Genomic DNA, 19,992 nt, shown 5'->3' on the forward strand with positions numbered 1-19,992 from the left:
AAGCTTGATGCAAACTGATTAAGAAGTATTAATTAATGATCACACTAGAAAGAAATCAGTAGAACTGCAAAATTATCAGTGATCTTTGCAATCAGATGTACCAGCTTGCAGTTACATTACAGGTGTTACTACAAACCTGTGGATTACAGGTCTGAACCACATAATCACAGCTGTATAACACTCCTATTAGTAGGGAGGTGCAGATCTGTTTCCTCCCACCAAGCCCTGACGGACACACAGACCCAAAGGCTGATGTCAACCAAAGCCCCTTGGCACAAGGAGCTTTACAGCCTGTATTGCACCATGGTGGCTCTGTGCAGGGTGAGCTGGATCTCAGGGCGTTTCATCACCCTCACCTTCTCTCTTGCTGCCAAAAGGGCAGGTGTTTCTGAGTGATATTTGTGATAGTCACTGCCTATGGGGCAGTGGAATATGGCTGAGTTGTATTTGCAGCTATCTGCACTCCGGGTAAAGTTTTCACATAGATATGAAACATACAAACCAGAACTTAAGCTACTACTAAAAGGACAAGAATATCATAATGTATTTTTATCACCTTTCTGATAACGTGTTTAAAGGAGAAAACTAAAAAAAGTCCATCCTAATAGACACCATTATGTTTCTGAGTGACTATTTTCAAACAAATCACCCTGTTTTCATTCCCATCTGTTCACATTTCTGCGTATTTCTTTGTCCATCTTTGAACAAACCTCCCACTCTGCCATGTTTTAATAGGAATGCTTGTTTGTTCTTCTGAATGTGATGGCATTGTCATCTATTTAATTAGTCTCAGAGAAATGTCAGCTTATTCATGTGCCTAATGCAAAAAAAGATGGACAGCTCTACATGCCTCACTTTACACATCAGTGTCAAAATATGGCTTTTTTGATAGGTTTTGTTCTTGAGTTTTGTCATTTAGAATGTATGCACATAAAAGGCCATGCAGAGCTCAAAACGGATGGTTGTGTTGGTGGAGCCTGCATTACGAGCTCCCACACTTTGGCTTTATTCTGCCCTCTCCGCTGGTGCTTTTATTTGAGAGTGCAGATTCACAAACCAAATACCAGAAGTGCCTTTCATTTGGCTCAAAACTTTCGCTTTTTGTTCCCACTGTTTTGCTAATTTCTGATGCCTAGTCATGACACGTATTACAAAACAAGCGCGTTGGGACGGAGGCCAGGAGCATGGCTCTTCTCCAGCAGATAATATTTGTGAGCTGCAGCAATGCTGAGGCTTGCCTCAGGCTGCCAAGAGCTACCAGCGTGCTGCTGAAGCTGTGGGCTAAAGTCATAGAAACCTGATAGCAGCAGTTTTGAAGCAGAGCTCACTGTCCCTGCAGGAGGCTGTGGTGGTCTCTGAGCCTCCTGGACCAGTATTTGCTCCCGGCAAAGGCAGGAGAAGAGTAGGATGTAAAAGGTGACTATGTTTTAAAAGCCTGATACACCACAGAGATGGAGCCCATTGGGGGCTGAGGGGCACTTCTGTGGGCAGGGGAGTCTCCTCGGGGCTTTGCAACAGTTCGAATGAAGAAAAATTAAGTATTTTTCATGAGTCTGTTTGTCTGAAATGCAAAGAGCCTGACTGTGCAGAGACTGAAAACATTTCTTCTTTCATGCCAAAACAGCAGAGCTGTGCTTTGCTGAAGTTTCTCTGCCGCACCATAAAGGATCAATTATTCAGGCTATGAAAGGGAGGCCTCAGCAGCTAGGGATGCTGGGGTCCCTGTGCTATCTCCTCCCTGGCAGCTTACAGACACCTCCTGTCCTCAGCGGGCAGCTGTGAGCAGGGGAGACTGTGGCTGAACTGCTCCCTCGGTGCAAATGACAGTGAGGAGGGATGGATGATCAGGTGAATGATTTTAGGGGAGCGCTCCAGGTGTGCGCTGAAACACTGCTGCAATGCAAAGCTGACCAGGTAGCTGAGCACAAGCAATGTGGTCGAACAAGCAGAAGAAACTGAAAGAAGAAGAGTAATAGGAAGGAGAAAAGGGGAAAAGAAACTGTGAAAGGAAAGGACAAGCCCTCCATAAAGCTCCCAAGGAGGAGTAAGGAACACCAGCAGTTATGTTCAAAGGTAGCAAGGAGTGGGGCAAAAATGAACGTGAACAGAGATCTTCGCCTCATGAACACACTTGAATTTTCATCAGTAAATCACTTACAAATGTGGGAAATCAAACAGGCATTAGAATAATTGTATTTATGCGTCTCTTGTTCTTTTTTTTCCCTACATCTGCTTTGGATTACTGTGCTTAGATCCCAAGAGGTAGAAGTCAGCTGAAATGCACTTGTGCAGCTCCTTCCCTTCCCTCTCCTCCCTGACAGCTAATCACTGAATGCAGGCTTACAGTAGAAAACGAATGCATCAGAGAAGCAGCAGAAACATGCCTCAGTAAATACTTCTGCACGTGCTCTACTATGGGAAGAGTTTTTAAAATGATTGTAGTGTGTCCAAATGCCTGTAAAGACACACAGCTTAATAAGAGGCTGATTAAGTATTGGTTATGATCCTAGTATTGGTTATGGGATGAACTTCTGGAAAAACTTAGTATTTTTAAGTTTTATCTATTTATTTGTGGATTTATTTATTTGTGGAAACTGACAGACACTCCATTCACTGCTATAGGTTGCTGTCAGTTTCCAGCGCAGCCTGACTTATTTCCACATCCACCTGGCTTTACAAGGTTCCTCTCCAAGGGCTGTGTGCTGCAGCATCTCCAGCTTCCAGAAGTTTGGCTTCTCATTAGAAAACCTCTGCAGCACAAGGAAGCAAGGCATCTTGGAGCGATCTCACACTTGCTTGTGGGCAGAAATTGTGGAATGCTGACTATTCTGCATTTCAAATCTTTCCACTGGAGAAAAACAAAGCCATTATTATAAACAGCACTGCTATTTTTTCCCCAACAGAAGCAAGACCCATCTGTTTTTTGCTCTGTTTGAGACTGTCTATGAGGCAGAGACCAGCAGAAGGTAGACTGGCTTTCTTTGCTGCCTTTGGGACACAGGCTTCAGAACTGGGATATTTCCAGCATTTGAAATCTTCTTGGCTTGGGAATGGGGGGAAGCTGTAGGTAAGGGGAGAGAAGAGAATCAGTGACAAGATGTGTTTCCACCATCTCTGAGTCACGAGAGACCTAAATACTCTCTAACACAAGCTAGGTGGTGTTTCCTCAAATCATGACATCATCCTGGGGTTTGTGCTTGGTGTAATGAGCATATCTGAAAAGTCAGTCCAACAATCTGGGTAGCATGGGCTTCAAACAGCTCCTCTGATACACTGGGTTGTTAGCCTTACTTTGCTCTGATGAGTACAAATCACTCTACAAGCAGGTGTCTGCAGAGATAAAACTGATGAGATTAATTCCTCATTGGTTAGTGGTAAGTGAACAGGGCCAGCCACTTGAAGCCAGCTAGAGACAACCCAAGAAAGGCATTATTCAACTTCTGCTGTGTTGCTTTAGTAAATTCTCTGAAGATGTTTCAGTTGCTCTTAACTTTTCTTGGGACTCTTTAATAACTTCTCCTAGTTCAGATATAACTTTGATAGTCAAACAATGACAGCACTGATTGCCTGAACACCCAAAACAAACAAAGAAGCCCTGAAATATTTCTGTGTCACTTATTCGTCTGCTAGGTTTGACAGACCAGCCTCAGGAGGAGATAATGCCCCCTTGTCCCTTGCCCTATGTCTGCAGCCCTTGCAATCAAGCTCCTCCATCAAGCATGGAGTCTATCTGTGTGCAGTGCCACAGAGCTCACACAGCCCTTTTTCAGTCTAACCAGTGCACAGCATGTTTCCAATACCCAGCTTCCTTGCTCCAGTTTGTAGCCCTAGTTATTTTCAGGAGGGAAAGCAAACCAAAAAGTAACAAGGCTGTTACCTTCCTGAGGTCTGCCATTCAGATAGTGTTCTTTAGGGCACCAAGAAACAGCCAGATGAGAACTGTAAGATAATATAACAGTATGTGTAAAACAATTGTTGGGGGGGGAAGGAAAAAAAAAAAAGAAATACAGCATAATTCTGAGTTTTCTGTTGCCTGGAAATGCAGCTAAGCAACACAGATAATCAAATCTTTTCAAAAGCAATTTCAGTTGAGATTACCGTCTATCTCCTTCTTTGACTATATTGGATGTGCCCAGCAATAAAATTGTAATGGAATTATCTTCTCTAGGCTTCTTACTGTTTCATCTCAAACCTTGCAAAGGCATTTTGATTCTCTGTGTTATTTGGTTTCAGACAAGGATGATTATGGCCTGTAGACGTGGCTGCCTTACCTGCTAAAAAGGCAAAATGGTAAACTAAAATTTCTCTGGTTTTTAATCTCAGGAGGTCTGAGTCCTTGCATGCTGCTGCATATCATTTACTGTACTCTTGGACCCCATCAAGGTACAATGCCCACAGAACTAGCTGGACTAAAGCAGTCCCAGTGGAATCATTTCCCATGTCAAGTAATTAATGAAAGATACAAAATCAAAAACACATACCTGGAAAAATATATCCAGAAAACTGTCTCTGAAGGAAAATGAGTGAAGTACAACATTTTCACATGAGGATTCAGCTCTTGCTTTGATTCCTTCACCTCCATGGGTGGTGGAGTTGGAGTTTCACAGCCTGGATCTTGGTTTGAGTAAGATGAACAGACACCACTTGTGGGGCATTTCAGATATCTCTTCTGTCTCTCTACTTTGAAAGTACCTGTTAAGAATGTTTTGCTGTGTCCTGAGTGCTGACTCACCTCAGGGTTGTGTATTCATGCCATAGTGAGGACATCGCTGAACTCACTGAATTAAAATGCACTTCTCTGTGGTCTCTGCAGATTCTGGGAGACTCAGGAGAGGCATGGATCTGGTGCATGATCTAGTGAAACCAGGTCAGGAGAAACAATGGTTTCATGTTAACTTACTAGAGAATAAAGCTGTGATGATGACAGACATAGGAGTATGTTGCAGAGGTTAAGCTTGTGTAAAAGGTTCTTTGGCTGTTTGGGTATGGGTGACATTGGTAACTTAGCCACCCTGAAACCAAATGAAGGTATTTTGGCAGGACTTGGCACCCAGATCTGTAGAATCTTGCTCAAGTCACACCAATAAGATTTCTGCATGTAGGCAGGGCCCACTTAGACAAAATTCATTTCATTTATTGAACCCTCTCTGCTTTTCCTGAACTAAGTGGATGTATGGGTAAATTGCACCACTGCAGACAATCCAAAGGGAAGACTAGACTAGCTCTGTGCTTGGAAATGCACTCCCCATCCACATCCTCTACTGCCTTGCACCAGCTGGAATGCAATATCTTATCTTGTGATGGATTGGCCCACCCTTCACTCAGGGAGATGATGGGTGTGCTGTGACCTGCTCTTTAATAATAACTGCATTATATTTTATCTACAGGCATTAAATTGGCTCTCTAAGAGACAGGACTGTTATTAAGCTAGCAACTTAATTAAAAGAAGGAAGTCATGTGCTTTAAGATGAGAATTCAGACAAAGAGTTCTGCCTTTATTATCCGGTGAGTCCTTGATGTTGCCTGAATGAGACAGTCACTTTGGAAATTTTAAGTCTCACAGCATAACTGTACTTTGGATCTGCATTTGCTGGTTTCCTTTAAGTGCCAAGGGAGCATCTTGTACCCTTCTGAAGGTAGTACTGGTCCCTTGTCTGTCCTTAACTCCTGTGGTAGAAAAAGGCTGTTCCTTTGTTTTGTTTATAAAATAAAATAAAATAAAATAAAATAAAATAAAATAAAATAAAATAAAATAAAATAAAATAAAATAAAATAAAATAAAATAAAATGACTCTTAGGTCTGTGATCAGTCTTGCCATAGTGTTCTGAACTGTAATGTAAACTACTCAGTGTTCTGGTTTTCTTGAGCCCTCAGAGAAAGTTTCCAAGGTTAAATTGCACTTAGGTGCATTTTACAAGATGTACATGCCAGAAGTGTCTTTCCAAAGATGGAATAGTCTTCTTAATTCATAGTAACATTCAAAATAACAGAATTTCATCCTCTAACTATTGTATCAGCTGATGCTACTGCACTTAGCACATAAACTAATTGTATGCTGCAAGGAGCTTCTATAACCATCTATCTTCCAATTCTCTGTCTGGAAAATAGGCCTTAATAGCGCATCTGGGAGTTAGACATCAGGAGGAACAGACCTGAATATCCAAGTGCCCTTGTCTCCCACCTCTCGTTTATATAAAGGCTTCTTAAAGTGGAGCACCTCTTTTCCTGACAAAATAACCTAGATCCAAAACAATTAGAGCCTTGAAAGCTTTGTATTTTCCCCATAGGCTTTCTGGCAGCCAGTGCAGCTGCCTGAGCAGCACCATAATGCTCTCCTGTCATAAAGTCCCACTTAATAAGTAGGCTGCTAGGTTCCAAATTAGCTTTGGCATCCAAGTGGTGTCATTAAATAGAAGAAGAGATCAGGGCCAGACAGAAAAGAGTCCAGATTGAAACATTAATGGACATCTTTTCTGCTTGCCTATACATCTTTCTGAAGTGTGCTAAGGTCCTGTGTCAACACTCAGCAGATGAAATTAAATGCCAAGCAGTAACATCTATTGTGTGTATGTGAGTCTTTTAAAGTGTATGTTCTTAACCAAACTGTATTGATGCATTATAACACATCCAAGAGATACAACAAACTTTTCTGAATTTCCTGTGTCTGGATACAAAGCATGATAGGCATTGGTACACTGCTAGCCTTCATTCAAAATGTGGTTAAAAAATTCAGAATACTGAAAATCTGCACAATTTCCATTCATTTCGTACTTCTTTAAGGTATTTGCCCCACAGTGGCATACGAGGGTTATACAGGATGGAGTTACTGGGTTTTGCATGAAACAGTTCACAGTGAATTTGGACAAGGGATAACCTCTATTAAATGCTGGTATTACTGGGAACATGGGCATAGGGGTCAAACTGCAGGATTTTGCATACGGTTCTTTAGTGCTTGGCTTTAAGGTGGAAAAAGGATCACTGTGGTTCGTGGCAGGAGTGGAGAGAAACCTCTAAGAGCTTGGGGAAACATGGGGAGAAAACTAAGAGAAAGACCTACTAGCGGGCACTTAGGCTGCTCTCACTTAGGAGTGTATTTTAAGTGGCTTTTGTACACCAGGACAGAGCCAGGCTGGATTCCCATGATGACCAATATTCCTCTTGCTGGCTTTCCATATCACTATAGCTCTGTCTTTCCCCTCTGTATCCTAAGAAGAATGATTCTCTTCACCATTTCCAACAGTAGCAAATGCTGGTGGATAACCTGAACCTAGGTAGGTAACATCAGCTTGGTAGATGTTATCCAGAGGTCTCCTTTCCTCCTCTCCCAAAAAGACCGTTGTGCATTGTATCTTCTCAGGCGGTGCTGCCAGCAAAGGCTGCATAAGGGCTCAGCTTCCCAGGGCTGGGGAATTAGCTAAGCTGATAGCCTCAGTTACAGTTTTCACCTGTTTGAGAAGCAAAAACTCTAGGGTTCATCTACACAGGATCATTGCTAAAAGCTGCTTTTAGACATGGCATTGTCTGTAACTTGACTTGAGGGGTTGAAACCCATATCTTCAATTAAACAGTTCCTAATGGAGGAGGAAAATGAACCAGTGTGTACTTCATGGATCTGCCAGCATGCCTTTAAGTTATGTTAATGTTACTGCAATCACAGGAGGAGATAGAATTTTGCCACTTGTTCCAGGGAAACGTTGAATAATTTCTGCTGTTTACCATCAAGCAATCTTAACTATTCAGATGGTCACATTACCTGAAAAGCTTTGTCATTTGAAAGCCAGCTTCTGTGTCCTCCATCAGCTTCTGGTACAAGCTTGACTGTTTGCTCCTAGGATGAAATTGTGTGTCCTGTCTTAGAGAGGAAAGGGAGAGGCAGTAAGGATTTAAAAAAAATAAAATAAAAATAGGAGAGGACTTCTGTTTTGCCCAAATGCAGCAAGATTACAGCACTTTTTCATCCCTGCATTTCTGGCAAATCAATCTTACAGAGACATGGCAATTTTAAGGACAGAACTAAGCTCAGTGAGCAGCTTGAATGCAAGCATTGTCCTGAGGGAAGGCTTGAGCAGTGTTTGAGTCAGAGGATACGGTAATTGGATTTTGCTGTTTACTTTTCCCTGGGTAGGAACAGCAAACAATAATCTCAAAGGGACAAAGGGCACTTAGTTCCACTCCTGGTCAACTCCGTATGAGTTTATAACCTCTTCATTGCTAGCAGTGAAAGATTTTCTTGGTGTAGCTGCAAAAATTGGGAAAAATTTGTTTCCATGTACTTCAAGATAAAATCTGTAAGGAGTTACTAGCACAAAGATTGCATTTTGCTCTGAGAGCTGCAGAAAGGTTTTCCTAATAAAGAGGCAAGGCGAATGATTTGGTCACATGTTGCCTTTTCCCTCGAGGTACTGTGTTTCTCGCTTAATTTTAGAATCACTCACACTGCTTAGATAACACTGAAGGGGCAGAAACACTGAGCTCTGCAACAGAGGTCAGCAACAGACCTGGAGCAGCAGCAAGCAAGCAATGTCTTGTATGCACCAAAATGTGGCACCACGAGGAGTCTACCAAATGTTTCTGATGTTGCCATTCAGCTCCTGGAAACAAACTGCTATACAGGTAATAAAAATTACCTGGAGAGTCAGTGGGAGGAATAGCTGTTTTTTTGAGTGACCGAACATGAAAATGTGCATCTGACAGGATCATCATCACCTGCAGTCAACAACAAAAAGGGTTTCTTGTCCCAGTGAAGCTGCTGTGCATCCATCCAGTTGCTTTTCTCAGAGTTCTTTCATTGTCCCAGCTTGTGTGCCTGCTGATGTGGGAATCAGGATCTCTGATGGCAGACAGGAGCCATTGCAATAGAGCTGGCTGTAGATGCTCAGCGAGCCATCTCGGAAAGTGTCAAAGCTGCCTTTGCATCTCTACAGTCACTGCTGCAGCTTGCTCCAGCACATGTGCTAGAACAGCTCCAGACTGCTGAATGTCTTCTTAAATTACAGATATAAAGTGAGGCAACACATGGAAAAGTTGATTCTGTGTCCACTCCTGACATGAGGACACTTTGAAATTCCTCCATCCAAACCATGCTCTTTACCAGAACATAACAATGGGAGATTTCCAGGTTGTGATGTGTTAGTTTCAATGTATATTCACCACATTAAAAGAAAGAAAAAAGCAGCAACATCTCAGTGCAGAGATTTTTTGAGTAAATTATTTAGACTTTCAATTAAAAATATTTACAGCATCTGGAAGCCTATTAGACTCACTGTCTAATAAAAAAATAGAAACTCCACATCCAGTTTTTACATGGGAAATTTATAAACACAGGTGCAAAAGTGTATGGTGGGGAGGACAAACTATTTGTCCCACATATGTGGGGGTGGGTGTTTGTTGAAGGCATTTCAACAGCTCATATTTAGGGAGTAGGATCCAAAACCTTTTGGAACAATTACTTCTCCAGAGAGCTGCATGAATTTCTCTGGTGTTATTCTTCCTCTCCCATCCCAGTACACCCGTGTGTGTCCTCACTGTGCTCACCCAGATAACTGCTGGAGAAGCAACCATGCTACATGCACGCCATGCACAGGACTTAAAAGGCAATAGTATCCTATGGAAGAGCATAACTGTGGTGATTTTTCTTTATGGCAGCTGGCCTTTATTGTCCATTATTTTGGGGCTAAGTCAGAATTTAGTGCTGAGTACCATGTGGGGGACGTTTGTGCTGTGAACAATGAAGAGCTGTTGCAGTCACAGTTCTGTCAAGATGCATGTGGACACAAATGATCTTATGGGCTGCCAACAGATGATGAAGTAAATGAGGACAGGAAGACAAAATTATGTACCAAGTGAATTTAATCTTGCATGAATCGTGGGTGTAACCTATTCAGTATTTCACTGATTGATTCTTTGCCACACTGACTCTTTGTTTTCTGTTTCTCTGCAATATCAACTTCTAATAGATTTGGTAGGGGACAAAAGTCATTCTGGAGGGAAAGCTCTTTTAAAGGTAATTGTACAGAAATGCAGCGTAGATATCAAGGTTACAGTGTGTTCTCTTTCTTCTTCAAGAAACTGCTGCACACTTCTGAACCAGTGAGCCAAAACTGATGAATGGTAGGCATGTTTTTAAAAGGTATTTTGCTGTAATCTCTGACACTGCAATTCCACAAGGCATCTTTGGTACAGCAGATGCCATTACAAGAACCAGAGGGGGAATATATATATATATATATATAAATTTATAATCAATTAATTAAATTAAAATATATATTAATTTAACTTGTAAGACAGCATCCAAACACAATATATTTGATAACAGCTGAGTTGCACGTAACTGGCCATATGCTCAGTAGGATGGCACAGTTCTGTTTTCAGAATAACTTTGTCATTTATAATTAGTAATAAGGCCAGCCCTAAAATATGCAGAATTGGGTTTTGGTAAATGCAGACACATACTCGCTTCAAACACAGATTGAGTTGTTGAAACTGCAGTTCAACAACTGATAGCTTGTTCACCTTGGTTTAAGTTAGTTCTAAGCCTTGACCTACAACTAAATAATTTTGATTTAGAAAGGAATAAAAATGACCTCCCAGTTTAAATTAGGTTTAACAAAGCCACAGCAGTTTATTGTAGACTTAAATAAAAACTATGGCTTGACAGAGGAAGGGAGATCGAGCAAGCTCTAATTGTATTCTGTTTTCCCAGTTAAACAGTTTTCATTACATGCATATTTCCACTCTTTGTTCCCAAGTCAAATTCTATTTTGCTAGGTGGTTTCGTGAGATTGAAATACAAATCTCAAAACCAAAGTTGTTTCAGCAGCTTCTGTGCAAATACACATCAGAGTAGACAAAACAATGTGCACTAACTTGGAGGACCACCAAGGAATTAGCACAAATTTAGTCATATCAAGCACCACGAATCCAGACAGAAAAGAGGCTGTGGAAAGCTCTTGGAAGATCCTGGTTCTTTCAAGAGCATCTAAGCACAAAGCACACGCAACCCTGAACAGAACAACCCCATCAGAGTCTGTTCTCACTATTTTAAATTGTTAGTAAGTGAAACAAGAATATTCTGCTGGGAAGAACAAGAGGGCATTGACCTGCCCTCCTTGCCTAAGCTAATTTCCAGTTACTCTAACAAAGCAAGGCCCTGTGCAAGCTGATGTGTCTTTTCCAAACTGCTACCTGTTGGTGGTGATAGAGCTTTTCAGCTCTGTGTGTGAGCCCAGAGCAGGGCTGTGAGGCTCCCACCCCATGCTGCAGTTCCATAGGCTGCCTCAGGATGCTGAGCTGCTTGTGTGAGCCTACAGCAGCTGTGAGTAATGGAAAGAAAATAAACATGAAAATGTACACTGTGTCCAGGCTAAAAGTGTAATAAAAATGTCTTTTCACTCAATACAATGGTAGCTGCAGTGAAGTAGTACCTTTAGATGAAAACAAGTTTTATTGTTGCTAATAGGTAACTAAACATGTCCCTCTGTTCCATGTTCATGATCTTCATTTTCTAAATATTGATATATTCCCATAGAAACCTTCCTGCTTCTTTCTTTTACTAGAAGGTAGTGTGTTGAAGAAAGCCACGTCTGCACCCAAACACACTTTGTAGGAACACTTCTGCTGTTTTTGGACCTCACCCGTAGGGTGGTCACCTGTTGGAGATATCTTTCTGCAGAGGAAAACACATAGTTTGTATGAGACTTACCAGTCATCTCCCATCCAACCGACTCTGGGCAAGCATCTGATGTGACTTCTTGTTATTGTAGTGTGAGAAAAGGAGCTCCTTGGCCCAACGTTATCTCTTCTCATCACATTCTTTCTTTGCAGACTAAGAGCTATTTCCTCCAAGTTCATGTCCTTTAAAGAAGAGAACAGGGGAAAAACAAGGCAGAAATTAACTCTGAAAGGAATTATGACTGTAGCACTGTGATCTGCCTTATCTCTGTTCTCTACTCTGGTTTCCTAGATGTGGAGGATAAACAGCAGTCCTCAACCATTTGATGCTGAATTAAATTGCATTTCTGTTTGCTCTTACTGGGAATAATTAATCTGAAAACTGGCTCATTTATTACTTGAGTTGTTCATTTGGTTTGGTAGGGAAAGGCCTCTGGCTTCAGCATCTTAGGTGTGTGTGCTTAGAACAACATGGCATTTATGACCAAACTGACACCTGCTGAGCCTCTGCTGGAGCAAACTGACTGATGCTGGGTGGCCACTGGCTTCTGTCCCAGCAGCAGAAGAGCACTGATGAGATGATAGTCAGACTGCTGTGAGCGAGCTGCTGGTATCTTCCCACTTGGAAGGCCACCTGTCCTTCATCCCCTTCACCTTTTGCTCTGGCTGGGGTCCTCTGATACCTCCAGCCATTTGTGATGATTAGAAATGAACAAGAATGTCACGGGTTGAGGTTCAGGAGAAAAACTGTTGCTTGTTCTTTTGGGGCTCTGCTTTTTCACCATCACCAGCTTAACGTATGTGACCCCCAGGTGCAGCTCCTTTCCCATTTCTCCTCTTTCTGAGCAGGGCAGCCCCGGAGCCAGGTGTGATGATGAGAGGCCCTCCATCCTCTGCCACCACACAGAGGGTCGTGCCCAGCTGCAGACCCTCTGCTTCCCAATGAAACCAATCACCGCTGATGGCTGCAGAAGTGGGTTTAGCAGCGGACCAGCCGTCCCAGTGATCAGATAAGCCAAACACGCCTTTGGCTGGAGGAGTACCACGATTTATCTTACCCTGCTGCCTCAAGGGAGGAGACTGCGGTCTGCAGCCCGTACTGCTGCGGTTAAACCCACAACACCTCACAGCACAAACCAACCTCTCCGGCGTTACCGGGAGCCCCGCGGGAAGACTTTAGGGTCTCGGACCTCATCACCCACCGCTGAGCTGAGGTAAGTCTGTGTGAAAGTTTCTCTCCTCCCCGTGCGGGGTCTCAGAAGGGACGCGGGGCAGCCCGGGTGGGACGGCGCTGAGGGCGGGAGGGCAGCGCCGCCATTTCGGCACCCGCGCGGCCGCCCCGCGCCCGACAGAGGGCGGGCTATGGCTGGAGCACAGCCGGGAGTGTGGGGCCGCACGGCGGGAGCCGGGCAGGGCAGGGGGTAGCGGTTCGGAGGAGCTGGCGGCCGCGAGGAGCCGCGTTGAGGCGTCGTGTCCAGCCTCCGCTTCGGAGCGCTGCGTAGCAGGCACCTGGAGCGGCCGAGGTAAGGCGGTAAGCCCCGCGACACGGTCCCACCAACTTCCCCAGAGCGAGCGGTTCCTCCCGAACCGAGGAGCCCCCTCCGGCCGGGCCTCTGTTCGGGAGCCGTGGGACAGGCTGGATGTGGTTCGCCCTTCTCAGGGCTGCGTCTCCGCTTGCTCTCTCCCACAGCCTGGGGGCTCGGGAGCCCGGAGCCGGGCTGGGAGCTGTGATCACCGGAGGGAGCTGGGGCCCTGATCGCTGAGGTCCAGCTCGGGGCCCTTCGTCCGAGCTGCTCGGTCACCTGCTTGTCTTCTGAGGCGCAGCCCTTCTGCTGCCCGTCTTTCGTGTCGGAGCATCCTCACGGCCGGGCTGCCAGGTGTGTGGGACGGGCTGAGCGTGCCTTGCTTTTAGTTGGTGAGGATGGCTGGTTCTTAGGTAACGTGTAAAACTTCCTCATTCGCTCGAGGAATGCGGGTCTGAAATCACTGCCTGGCTTTTCATCGCCCCGGTGTGACAGCCCGGCAGCTGCTCAGGACTGGCTATGGAGATGTGACTGCTGCTGCGAGGACCAGCCCTGCATGCTGCTGACTGACCCTGCAGGCCGTTGGGCTGTCCTTGGATAAGAGTGCTGCCATATGGCATTTGGAGATGTAAAACCTTCTTGCTCCAACTCACTGGTCAGGTCAGCCTGTTCTGAGGCTGTTCATGGGCCGCTCTCGTAAACAAGATGTTCCGAATGATGCTGGGGTGTGTCCTAAACCAAGCCAGTGCAAGAACAAGTTGCCTCTGCTTATCAGAGGGATGAAGGGTGGCTGAGAATCCTTCCCGCCTCTGCTCAGATTGCAGTAATTCATGTCATAGGAAACAGGGTTGTTTCTATTCCTTAAGCTGTTTATAACTGCATTTTCATGCAGGGATATCGTTTGTGTGTAATAAAGTATAATGTCAATGCTTATAAAGAGAGGAACAGAAGGAGAATGTCTTCCAGGCATTCTCCTCAAACTGGGCAGTATATGGCCAGCGTGCTGTCCAGCACTTAGGGGGAGAACCTGTTCCCCTCCATCCTACTATAGCCAAGCAACTTGTGCTGAGATGTGCATTTTTCTTGATTGACCAACATTTGCGACAGCTTTGCTTCCTCTGCCCTAAGGGGGAGATAAAACAGTTTTCCAGGCACAGAAGAGGAAGAAACTGTGCTTTTGTAGCAGAGGCAGCAGGCACATCTCAGAGAGTGGTAGGACAGAAAGAAGAGAGATGCAGGATAGGCAGGGTATCCTTAAGTAATGCTGACTGAAGAGTGAAAGGATGTGGATGTAACTTTAGTGTATATCTGTTTGCCATTGTTTGGCATCAGGCAACTAGGAGTTACGATTTAGTGCTGTTTGATTCAGTGCTGGTGGGATAGCCTGGGCTGCTGAGAGCATATGACTGTTGTGAAACTTGGGACTGGACCAAGTCACTTAAGCTTCTTTGCTGATACTTCCATCACAGCAAATGTTTCTTTATCGGCTGCCAGCAAAGTACTCAGCACCATTCAAGATCCCAGAGGAAGGTACTTGGTTTCTGGATAAGAAAAGTGAAGAGGGCTGAGTGCTCTGGAAACACGGACCTCAGAGTTGTTTCAGAATAATTTTTACGGGAAAACCACGTGACACAGTTCTTCATTAAATATTTAATCTTTCCTATGAGTCACGCACACTGAGATCTCAGATGGAATAGTTTATATACTAAACACTGTTATTTTTGTTTTTCTCTTTTAGGATATTCTCAGCATTTTGATATTACTTCTGACAGGCATGAGTCCTGCGTGCCTATTCTGAGTTGTGGAGTTGAAACGAGATGCAGACAGGAAGCTGAGGAGGTGGGTAGGATATAAATGGAATTTTAGTCCTAACTATTGAACAGTTAAACTTACTTCCAGTGAAGTGTCAGCTTACTAATGCAGTATTTGCTGATGGGTAATTAGCTCATTACTAGGAAAGCAAAGGAAAAGCACTTGCAATCCAAGGACAGAATGGCTAAGGATATAAGAGTCAAGCTTAGGTTGAAGGAGTTTAAGTTAGACACTAAGTGACAGATTAGATAGTAACCATGATTTCACTGTGGTTATTAAGTCTTCCTGCCACATTCTACTTTCTCTTTTCTTCTGAGGGAAGGGTTCAATAAATGTTAGAATAGGAACTGAAAAACGGTTGGGGAAGGAGGAATGATATGAAATTGGGTCATCATGACTTGCAGTCGTAACTTCAGTCTAATTTAATTTAAGTAAAGAAGAGTTAAAGAGAGACTTAACCTATCAAGTATCTCCATGGGAACATGATTTTTAAGAGCAGGGGACTTTTCAGCCTTATTAGAGATTTTCCAAGATATGTTTGAGTTAAGAAATCTTCATTCATATATAAAAAATCTACCTCTTTTGCTGCTCACAGTGTTTCTTTACTACACCATTTTATTCAGAAAAAAATGCGTTTTCTGTTGTGCAAAGATTGAACTTATGCTCACATTTCTAAAATGCACAGGAATTTAATTCAGAAAGGCTGTAGCAAATTACATAGCTAAAGTTCGATAGTACTTTACATAGTAAAGTTCGATATATCCAACTGCTTTGTAGCACATGACACCTATGGGCTTAAAAATGAGTCTTTCCCCTCTGTAGTGATGGTTGCTTTTTGATTATTTCTTTTTTGGTAACTTTGCATTTATTACCACCTGAGAGTACAAAAACAAACAAAAAAAACCCAGTTATCATGATTATACAACATTGCTGTTTTAAAACAAATACAAGCTGATAAATGAATGTAGTCTGTAAATTGTGTTGGAGTGTTGAACAGACATTTAAACTGCTTAGAGAGGCTTGACCCTTGCCCAATAGCACTGTCAGTATTCTGAAACCAAAGAAATGTGGTTGGGGGCTGTAAGAAATAAAGTTCAGTTTTCTCACAATTTAGTCATACAAAACACAGTTCTGTAAATTTTGGGAAAACTGCTGTTTGTCTTTTGCATCTGTCAAAGTGATCCAGCCATTCACTGACTAGTACAGTGTGGTACAAAAGCTAGCACTCTGTATTTCAGACTGTGGTTCCTTGCCCAGTACACAATCCTCCTTTATATTCTTATGTGCAGAATTCTCCTTTATATTCTTTTACTGAAGAAAACAGTCAAAAATCTATCCAGCTTCCAGATCTGAAGATGTCATTAAGTTTTTCCTTCAAAGAAATTTTAAGTGATCTTGAATCTCTCTACTGGTTCTTAGAAGCTTATAGCGCCTTTTTTTTCTTTTCTCACATATCGTCTTGAAGGGCTAGCACTGAAGTATAGACATGAAATGCAAAAATTATATTGGCTACAGTAGCCTCTTTTTTCTTCTGTAAGATAAAATTAACTTGAAAATGCAAAGGTGTTTGCTGGAAGGTGGCATGGACACTTCTCAAACACTTCTTCCCTAGTAGTGGGCACCATTAAGTTCACCTGGATGCCTAATGAGTGTTTGGCTTTACAATCTCATTTACCCTTTTAAAAGTATAACAGTATCTGGAAGTGTCAGTCTCAACTGGTAGTAATGCATGCAAGTTAATAGGCATATCTGTTTAAGGTTAATGAAAGCACTTCCTTGGAAGAGCAGATGAAAGAAGCTAGTATTTCCAAATTGCCCAGGGATGGGCTTTTATTCACAGGCTGTCACAAAAATATCCTTTTATCCTATGAAGAATTAAAAGAATGTAATAGAATGTGTAAGGTTGTGTCTAGTCATATCTACTGTAATGTGTGCTGACTCCTGGCCTTCCTGGGACTGAAATCCAAGTGCGGATTCAGATAGTATCTTCTTGCATATTTCTCTATGCATAATATATGCATAGGGAAACCTTAAAGTCATGGGCTGCAGTTCTTCAAGATATTTATGTTGGTTATCCAAAACTGAGCTATCAAAATTGCTTACAGAAAAAAGCAAAAATTAAGGAAAACTCATAATGGAATATATTTGAACATACTGCCATGAAACATCCCTCTGGTCTCATTTTAGTTGCAAAGTCATTAAATTAACAGAACAAAGATTCCACTTTAGAGACTGATTAATGAGGTTGTTCCAAACCAAACATTAACAATGTGTTAAGTGTTCCTAATTGGTCTTGTTTTCCCTATACAACCAGTGAGAGACTTGACCTCTAACCTTGGTGATTGAGAGCAGATGTACATGGGGAGTCTGAAATCTGTTCCCTCTCCCCTCATTTCTGTTGAAAAGGAGTGCATGGGAATGGAAGGTGTGGGCTTTATCTCCTTAGATGAATATTTAAATGTAAAGAAATTAGGCAGTTGTAGCTATTCTGTTTGGTTTCTTTTTTTCCTTTCCAAAATGCTGAGATTCCATGCTTAGGTAGCAGTAGCAGTGTATTGAACTTCTTGTCTTTGAGTATTTATTCTTTCTCCACATTCCCATATTAGTTGCAGATACATTTATTTTTTTATTTTTTTTTTAACTCTTCCTCTTGTATTCCAGTTGAACATGTACCATTTGTGATAAACATACTTGGAAAATCAGATATCATTAGAAATCTGAAGTATAATAAAGTCCATTTTGAAAACTATCCAGTGTTGTAATACATAAGGAACAGTACCAAAGCCCAAAGGTTTTCAAGGTCTTTTGAGAAGCAGTTAAACTGATGAAGACAATGACTGGAAACACTTCATGACTCTGCATGTATGAGGGGAGAGAAAGTGATAGAGGAGTGCAATAAACTTGTTAGCATCTGTATCCATACAGTAAATGTTTTCTGATTAATCTTGTCTGTTTTGTAAATTAAGATCTATGTTGCACACAGGACTCCAGGAGGACTTGTTTTCTTTTTGCATTTCTGCATCTTGGTCTTCTTTCTGTGTAAGTGAAATAATGTATGAGTAAAATCAGTACAGTGTCCTCATGCAAGAGCTTTGGGCTGTAAAGCAGCAGGAGTATTCTGTGGAAAGACCAGAGAATACACTTATAGTGTAGAGAAGGAGTATGCAGGAGCAGGAAGATCAACACATTTTTTAAAAGTTCATCTCCAACATTAGCTGGTGATACCAACTGTCCTTTCACTGAAGTACTCTATGTACTTAACTCTGAGCACCTTAATGTTATTTGTTAACAAGTCTGAAGTACCAATCTGAAAATATTTGAAATGCAGAAATTCAAAACCAACCAAAAATGAGGAATTTACCAGTGCCTGACAAAGAACACAAATATAAAAGATTTTACCTTTTTATGATCTGTGGTTTTCATAAGGCTGTCAAAAATTATGAGGCATGATTTCAGCTCTGTTTGCACAGCATCCCAGGAGCAGTGGCTGTATTGCCTGTCTTTAAGGAAGCTGGTGATTCTTTGGAAGTACTTCTTCATACTGAGGGTAGTGCTCTTTAGCATCTTCATCTGAAAGCTGTTCCTTGCTTTTGGTAGTTCTTCCAACAAACAAATCTCTAATTCTTCAATTTGCTGATGAATTCCATTTTGAAATTTCTCAATATTGCTTGAATTCCAAACACCTTTGGGAAGATTTCTGCTAAATAGCTGAAAAGTCTGTTGGAGGAACTCATAGATGACCACTGTTGTATTCTTTTCTGTGATCTTCATAATCTCCCTGGGAAATCTGAAGTCGGTTGTTTCATTGAGACACTGCTGAGAAAAATATCCACCCATTTTGTGCAGCAAGTTCATGTTCTGGTAGTTCATTTTGATTCCCTGGAAAAGGCAAATGTGGTGTGAGATTTTGATATACAGTGCCAAAGTAATGCAAACTCGCAGTAAACTTCTTTGAACCAAGATGGTCATGCTGATGAAGCTGTCAGTTCTATCTTTGTTGTGCTGGTCTGTAAGCCTGTACTTTCTTGTTGTCTTTTTCTGTATACATATTCTGCTCTTTCATGACACTGATTTTATTTTCTTGCATGACATGTTAGGTTATTACTCATTTTGTAAGTGCTGTGTTTTTATCAACAGTGATTCTGCCAGTTTGTTGTTGGTTTCAGTTTCTTTAAGTTGCGAAGGATTGCTAATTTTTTTTCAGTAACTTTATTAATTGGAAGAAAGAGTGATTAGTCAGTGAACACATGCAGATTAGCATATGATAAGGACCTTTCATCTTATTTATACTTCATCAGGCAGTCCTGCTTTATGCTGAGAAATTTTACTTTTATGCTCAAGTTGGCAAAGAGTATGAAGAAAGAATCAAATCTGTGGCTAACAGATATCCATGCTAAGCTAGATACAATTTCATTGATTTTAAAAAGTAATGTCTTGTAGGACAAATTGTTCTGTTTGGGAAGTAGCTAATGTTTTATTAGCACAAGAACCCTCTTGCTGACACAAGCACTGACTCATTAGGGCATTTGTTGGAAAAAAGGATACACAGCTTTGAGGACAAATGCCTTTATATCTATCATCTGTGTTAATCTGCTGCCCAGAGAGGCTTCTATCTACTTCATAAGATCGAGGCTAGTTTTTGACAGCTGACAATCATACTGTAAGGTTACTGATGAGAACTTGTTTACATTTAGAGTAAGACAGCTTCAGTTCTGAAGCCGCCTTCTATGAAGATAAGTAAGTTCAGCCTCCCTGAGAGCTTGTGTTGGTAGCAAAATGTCCTATTTTGGGGGGCCACCCTATCCATTATGATGCTGGAACATATATGCTAGAACCGGAGCAGTAATTCTGTGTGTATTAAGTTTGTGGGCCAGCTGGTAGAAGATCTCCTAGTACTCAGGTTAATTGAAGTGCCCCAAACAGTCTCACAGCCTTCAGTGATTACAGATCCAACACTGTGCTGCACAAGCACTGCAGGTTGAAATG

The 19,992-nt window shown here is 42.2% G+C and overlaps 2 protein-coding genes across 22 annotated transcripts in view; one reads left to right on the forward strand and one right to left on the reverse strand.

Moving 5' to 3' along the window:
- Positions 1-2,547: 2,547 nt before the first annotated feature.
- IFNE (interferon epsilon) lies at positions 2,548-18,876 on the reverse strand. The gene is made up of 7 exons (XM_085530011.1): positions 18,549-18,876; positions 12,874-13,529; positions 11,703-11,854; positions 7,755-7,853; positions 4,482-4,854; positions 3,878-3,939; positions 2,548-2,848 (listed from the first exon to the last, which is right to left on the reverse strand). Coding segments are annotated over exons 1-4 (1,137 nt in total). The 3' UTR covers positions 2,548-2,848; positions 3,878-3,939; positions 4,482-4,854; positions 7,755-7,852.
- The window catches only part of MOB3B (MOB kinase activator 3B), a 73,418-nt gene continuing 66,175 nt past the window's right edge, over positions 12,750-19,992 (forward strand). For 8 of the 21 annotated variants that reach the window (XM_085528110.1, XM_085528112.1, XM_032441141.2 and 5 more), the window contains exons 1-3: positions 13,083-13,194; positions 13,362-13,548; positions 14,933-15,033. The gene's annotated coding sequence lies outside the window, so the exon portion shown is untranslated. Of the gene's footprint in view, positions 12,886-13,082; positions 13,203-13,361; positions 13,549-14,932; positions 15,034-19,992 lie in introns of those variants that run through there. The other 13 variants (XM_085528104.1, XM_085528111.1, XM_085528114.1 and 10 more) reach the window with 6 other exon arrangements.

Source organism: Coturnix japonica, chromosome Z (assembly GCF_054131305.1).
Source record: "Coturnix japonica strain WE chromosome Z, WE-NBRP24, whole genome shotgun sequence".
Classification (NCBI taxonomy): domain Eukaryota; kingdom Metazoa; phylum Chordata; class Aves; order Galliformes; family Phasianidae; genus Coturnix; species Coturnix japonica.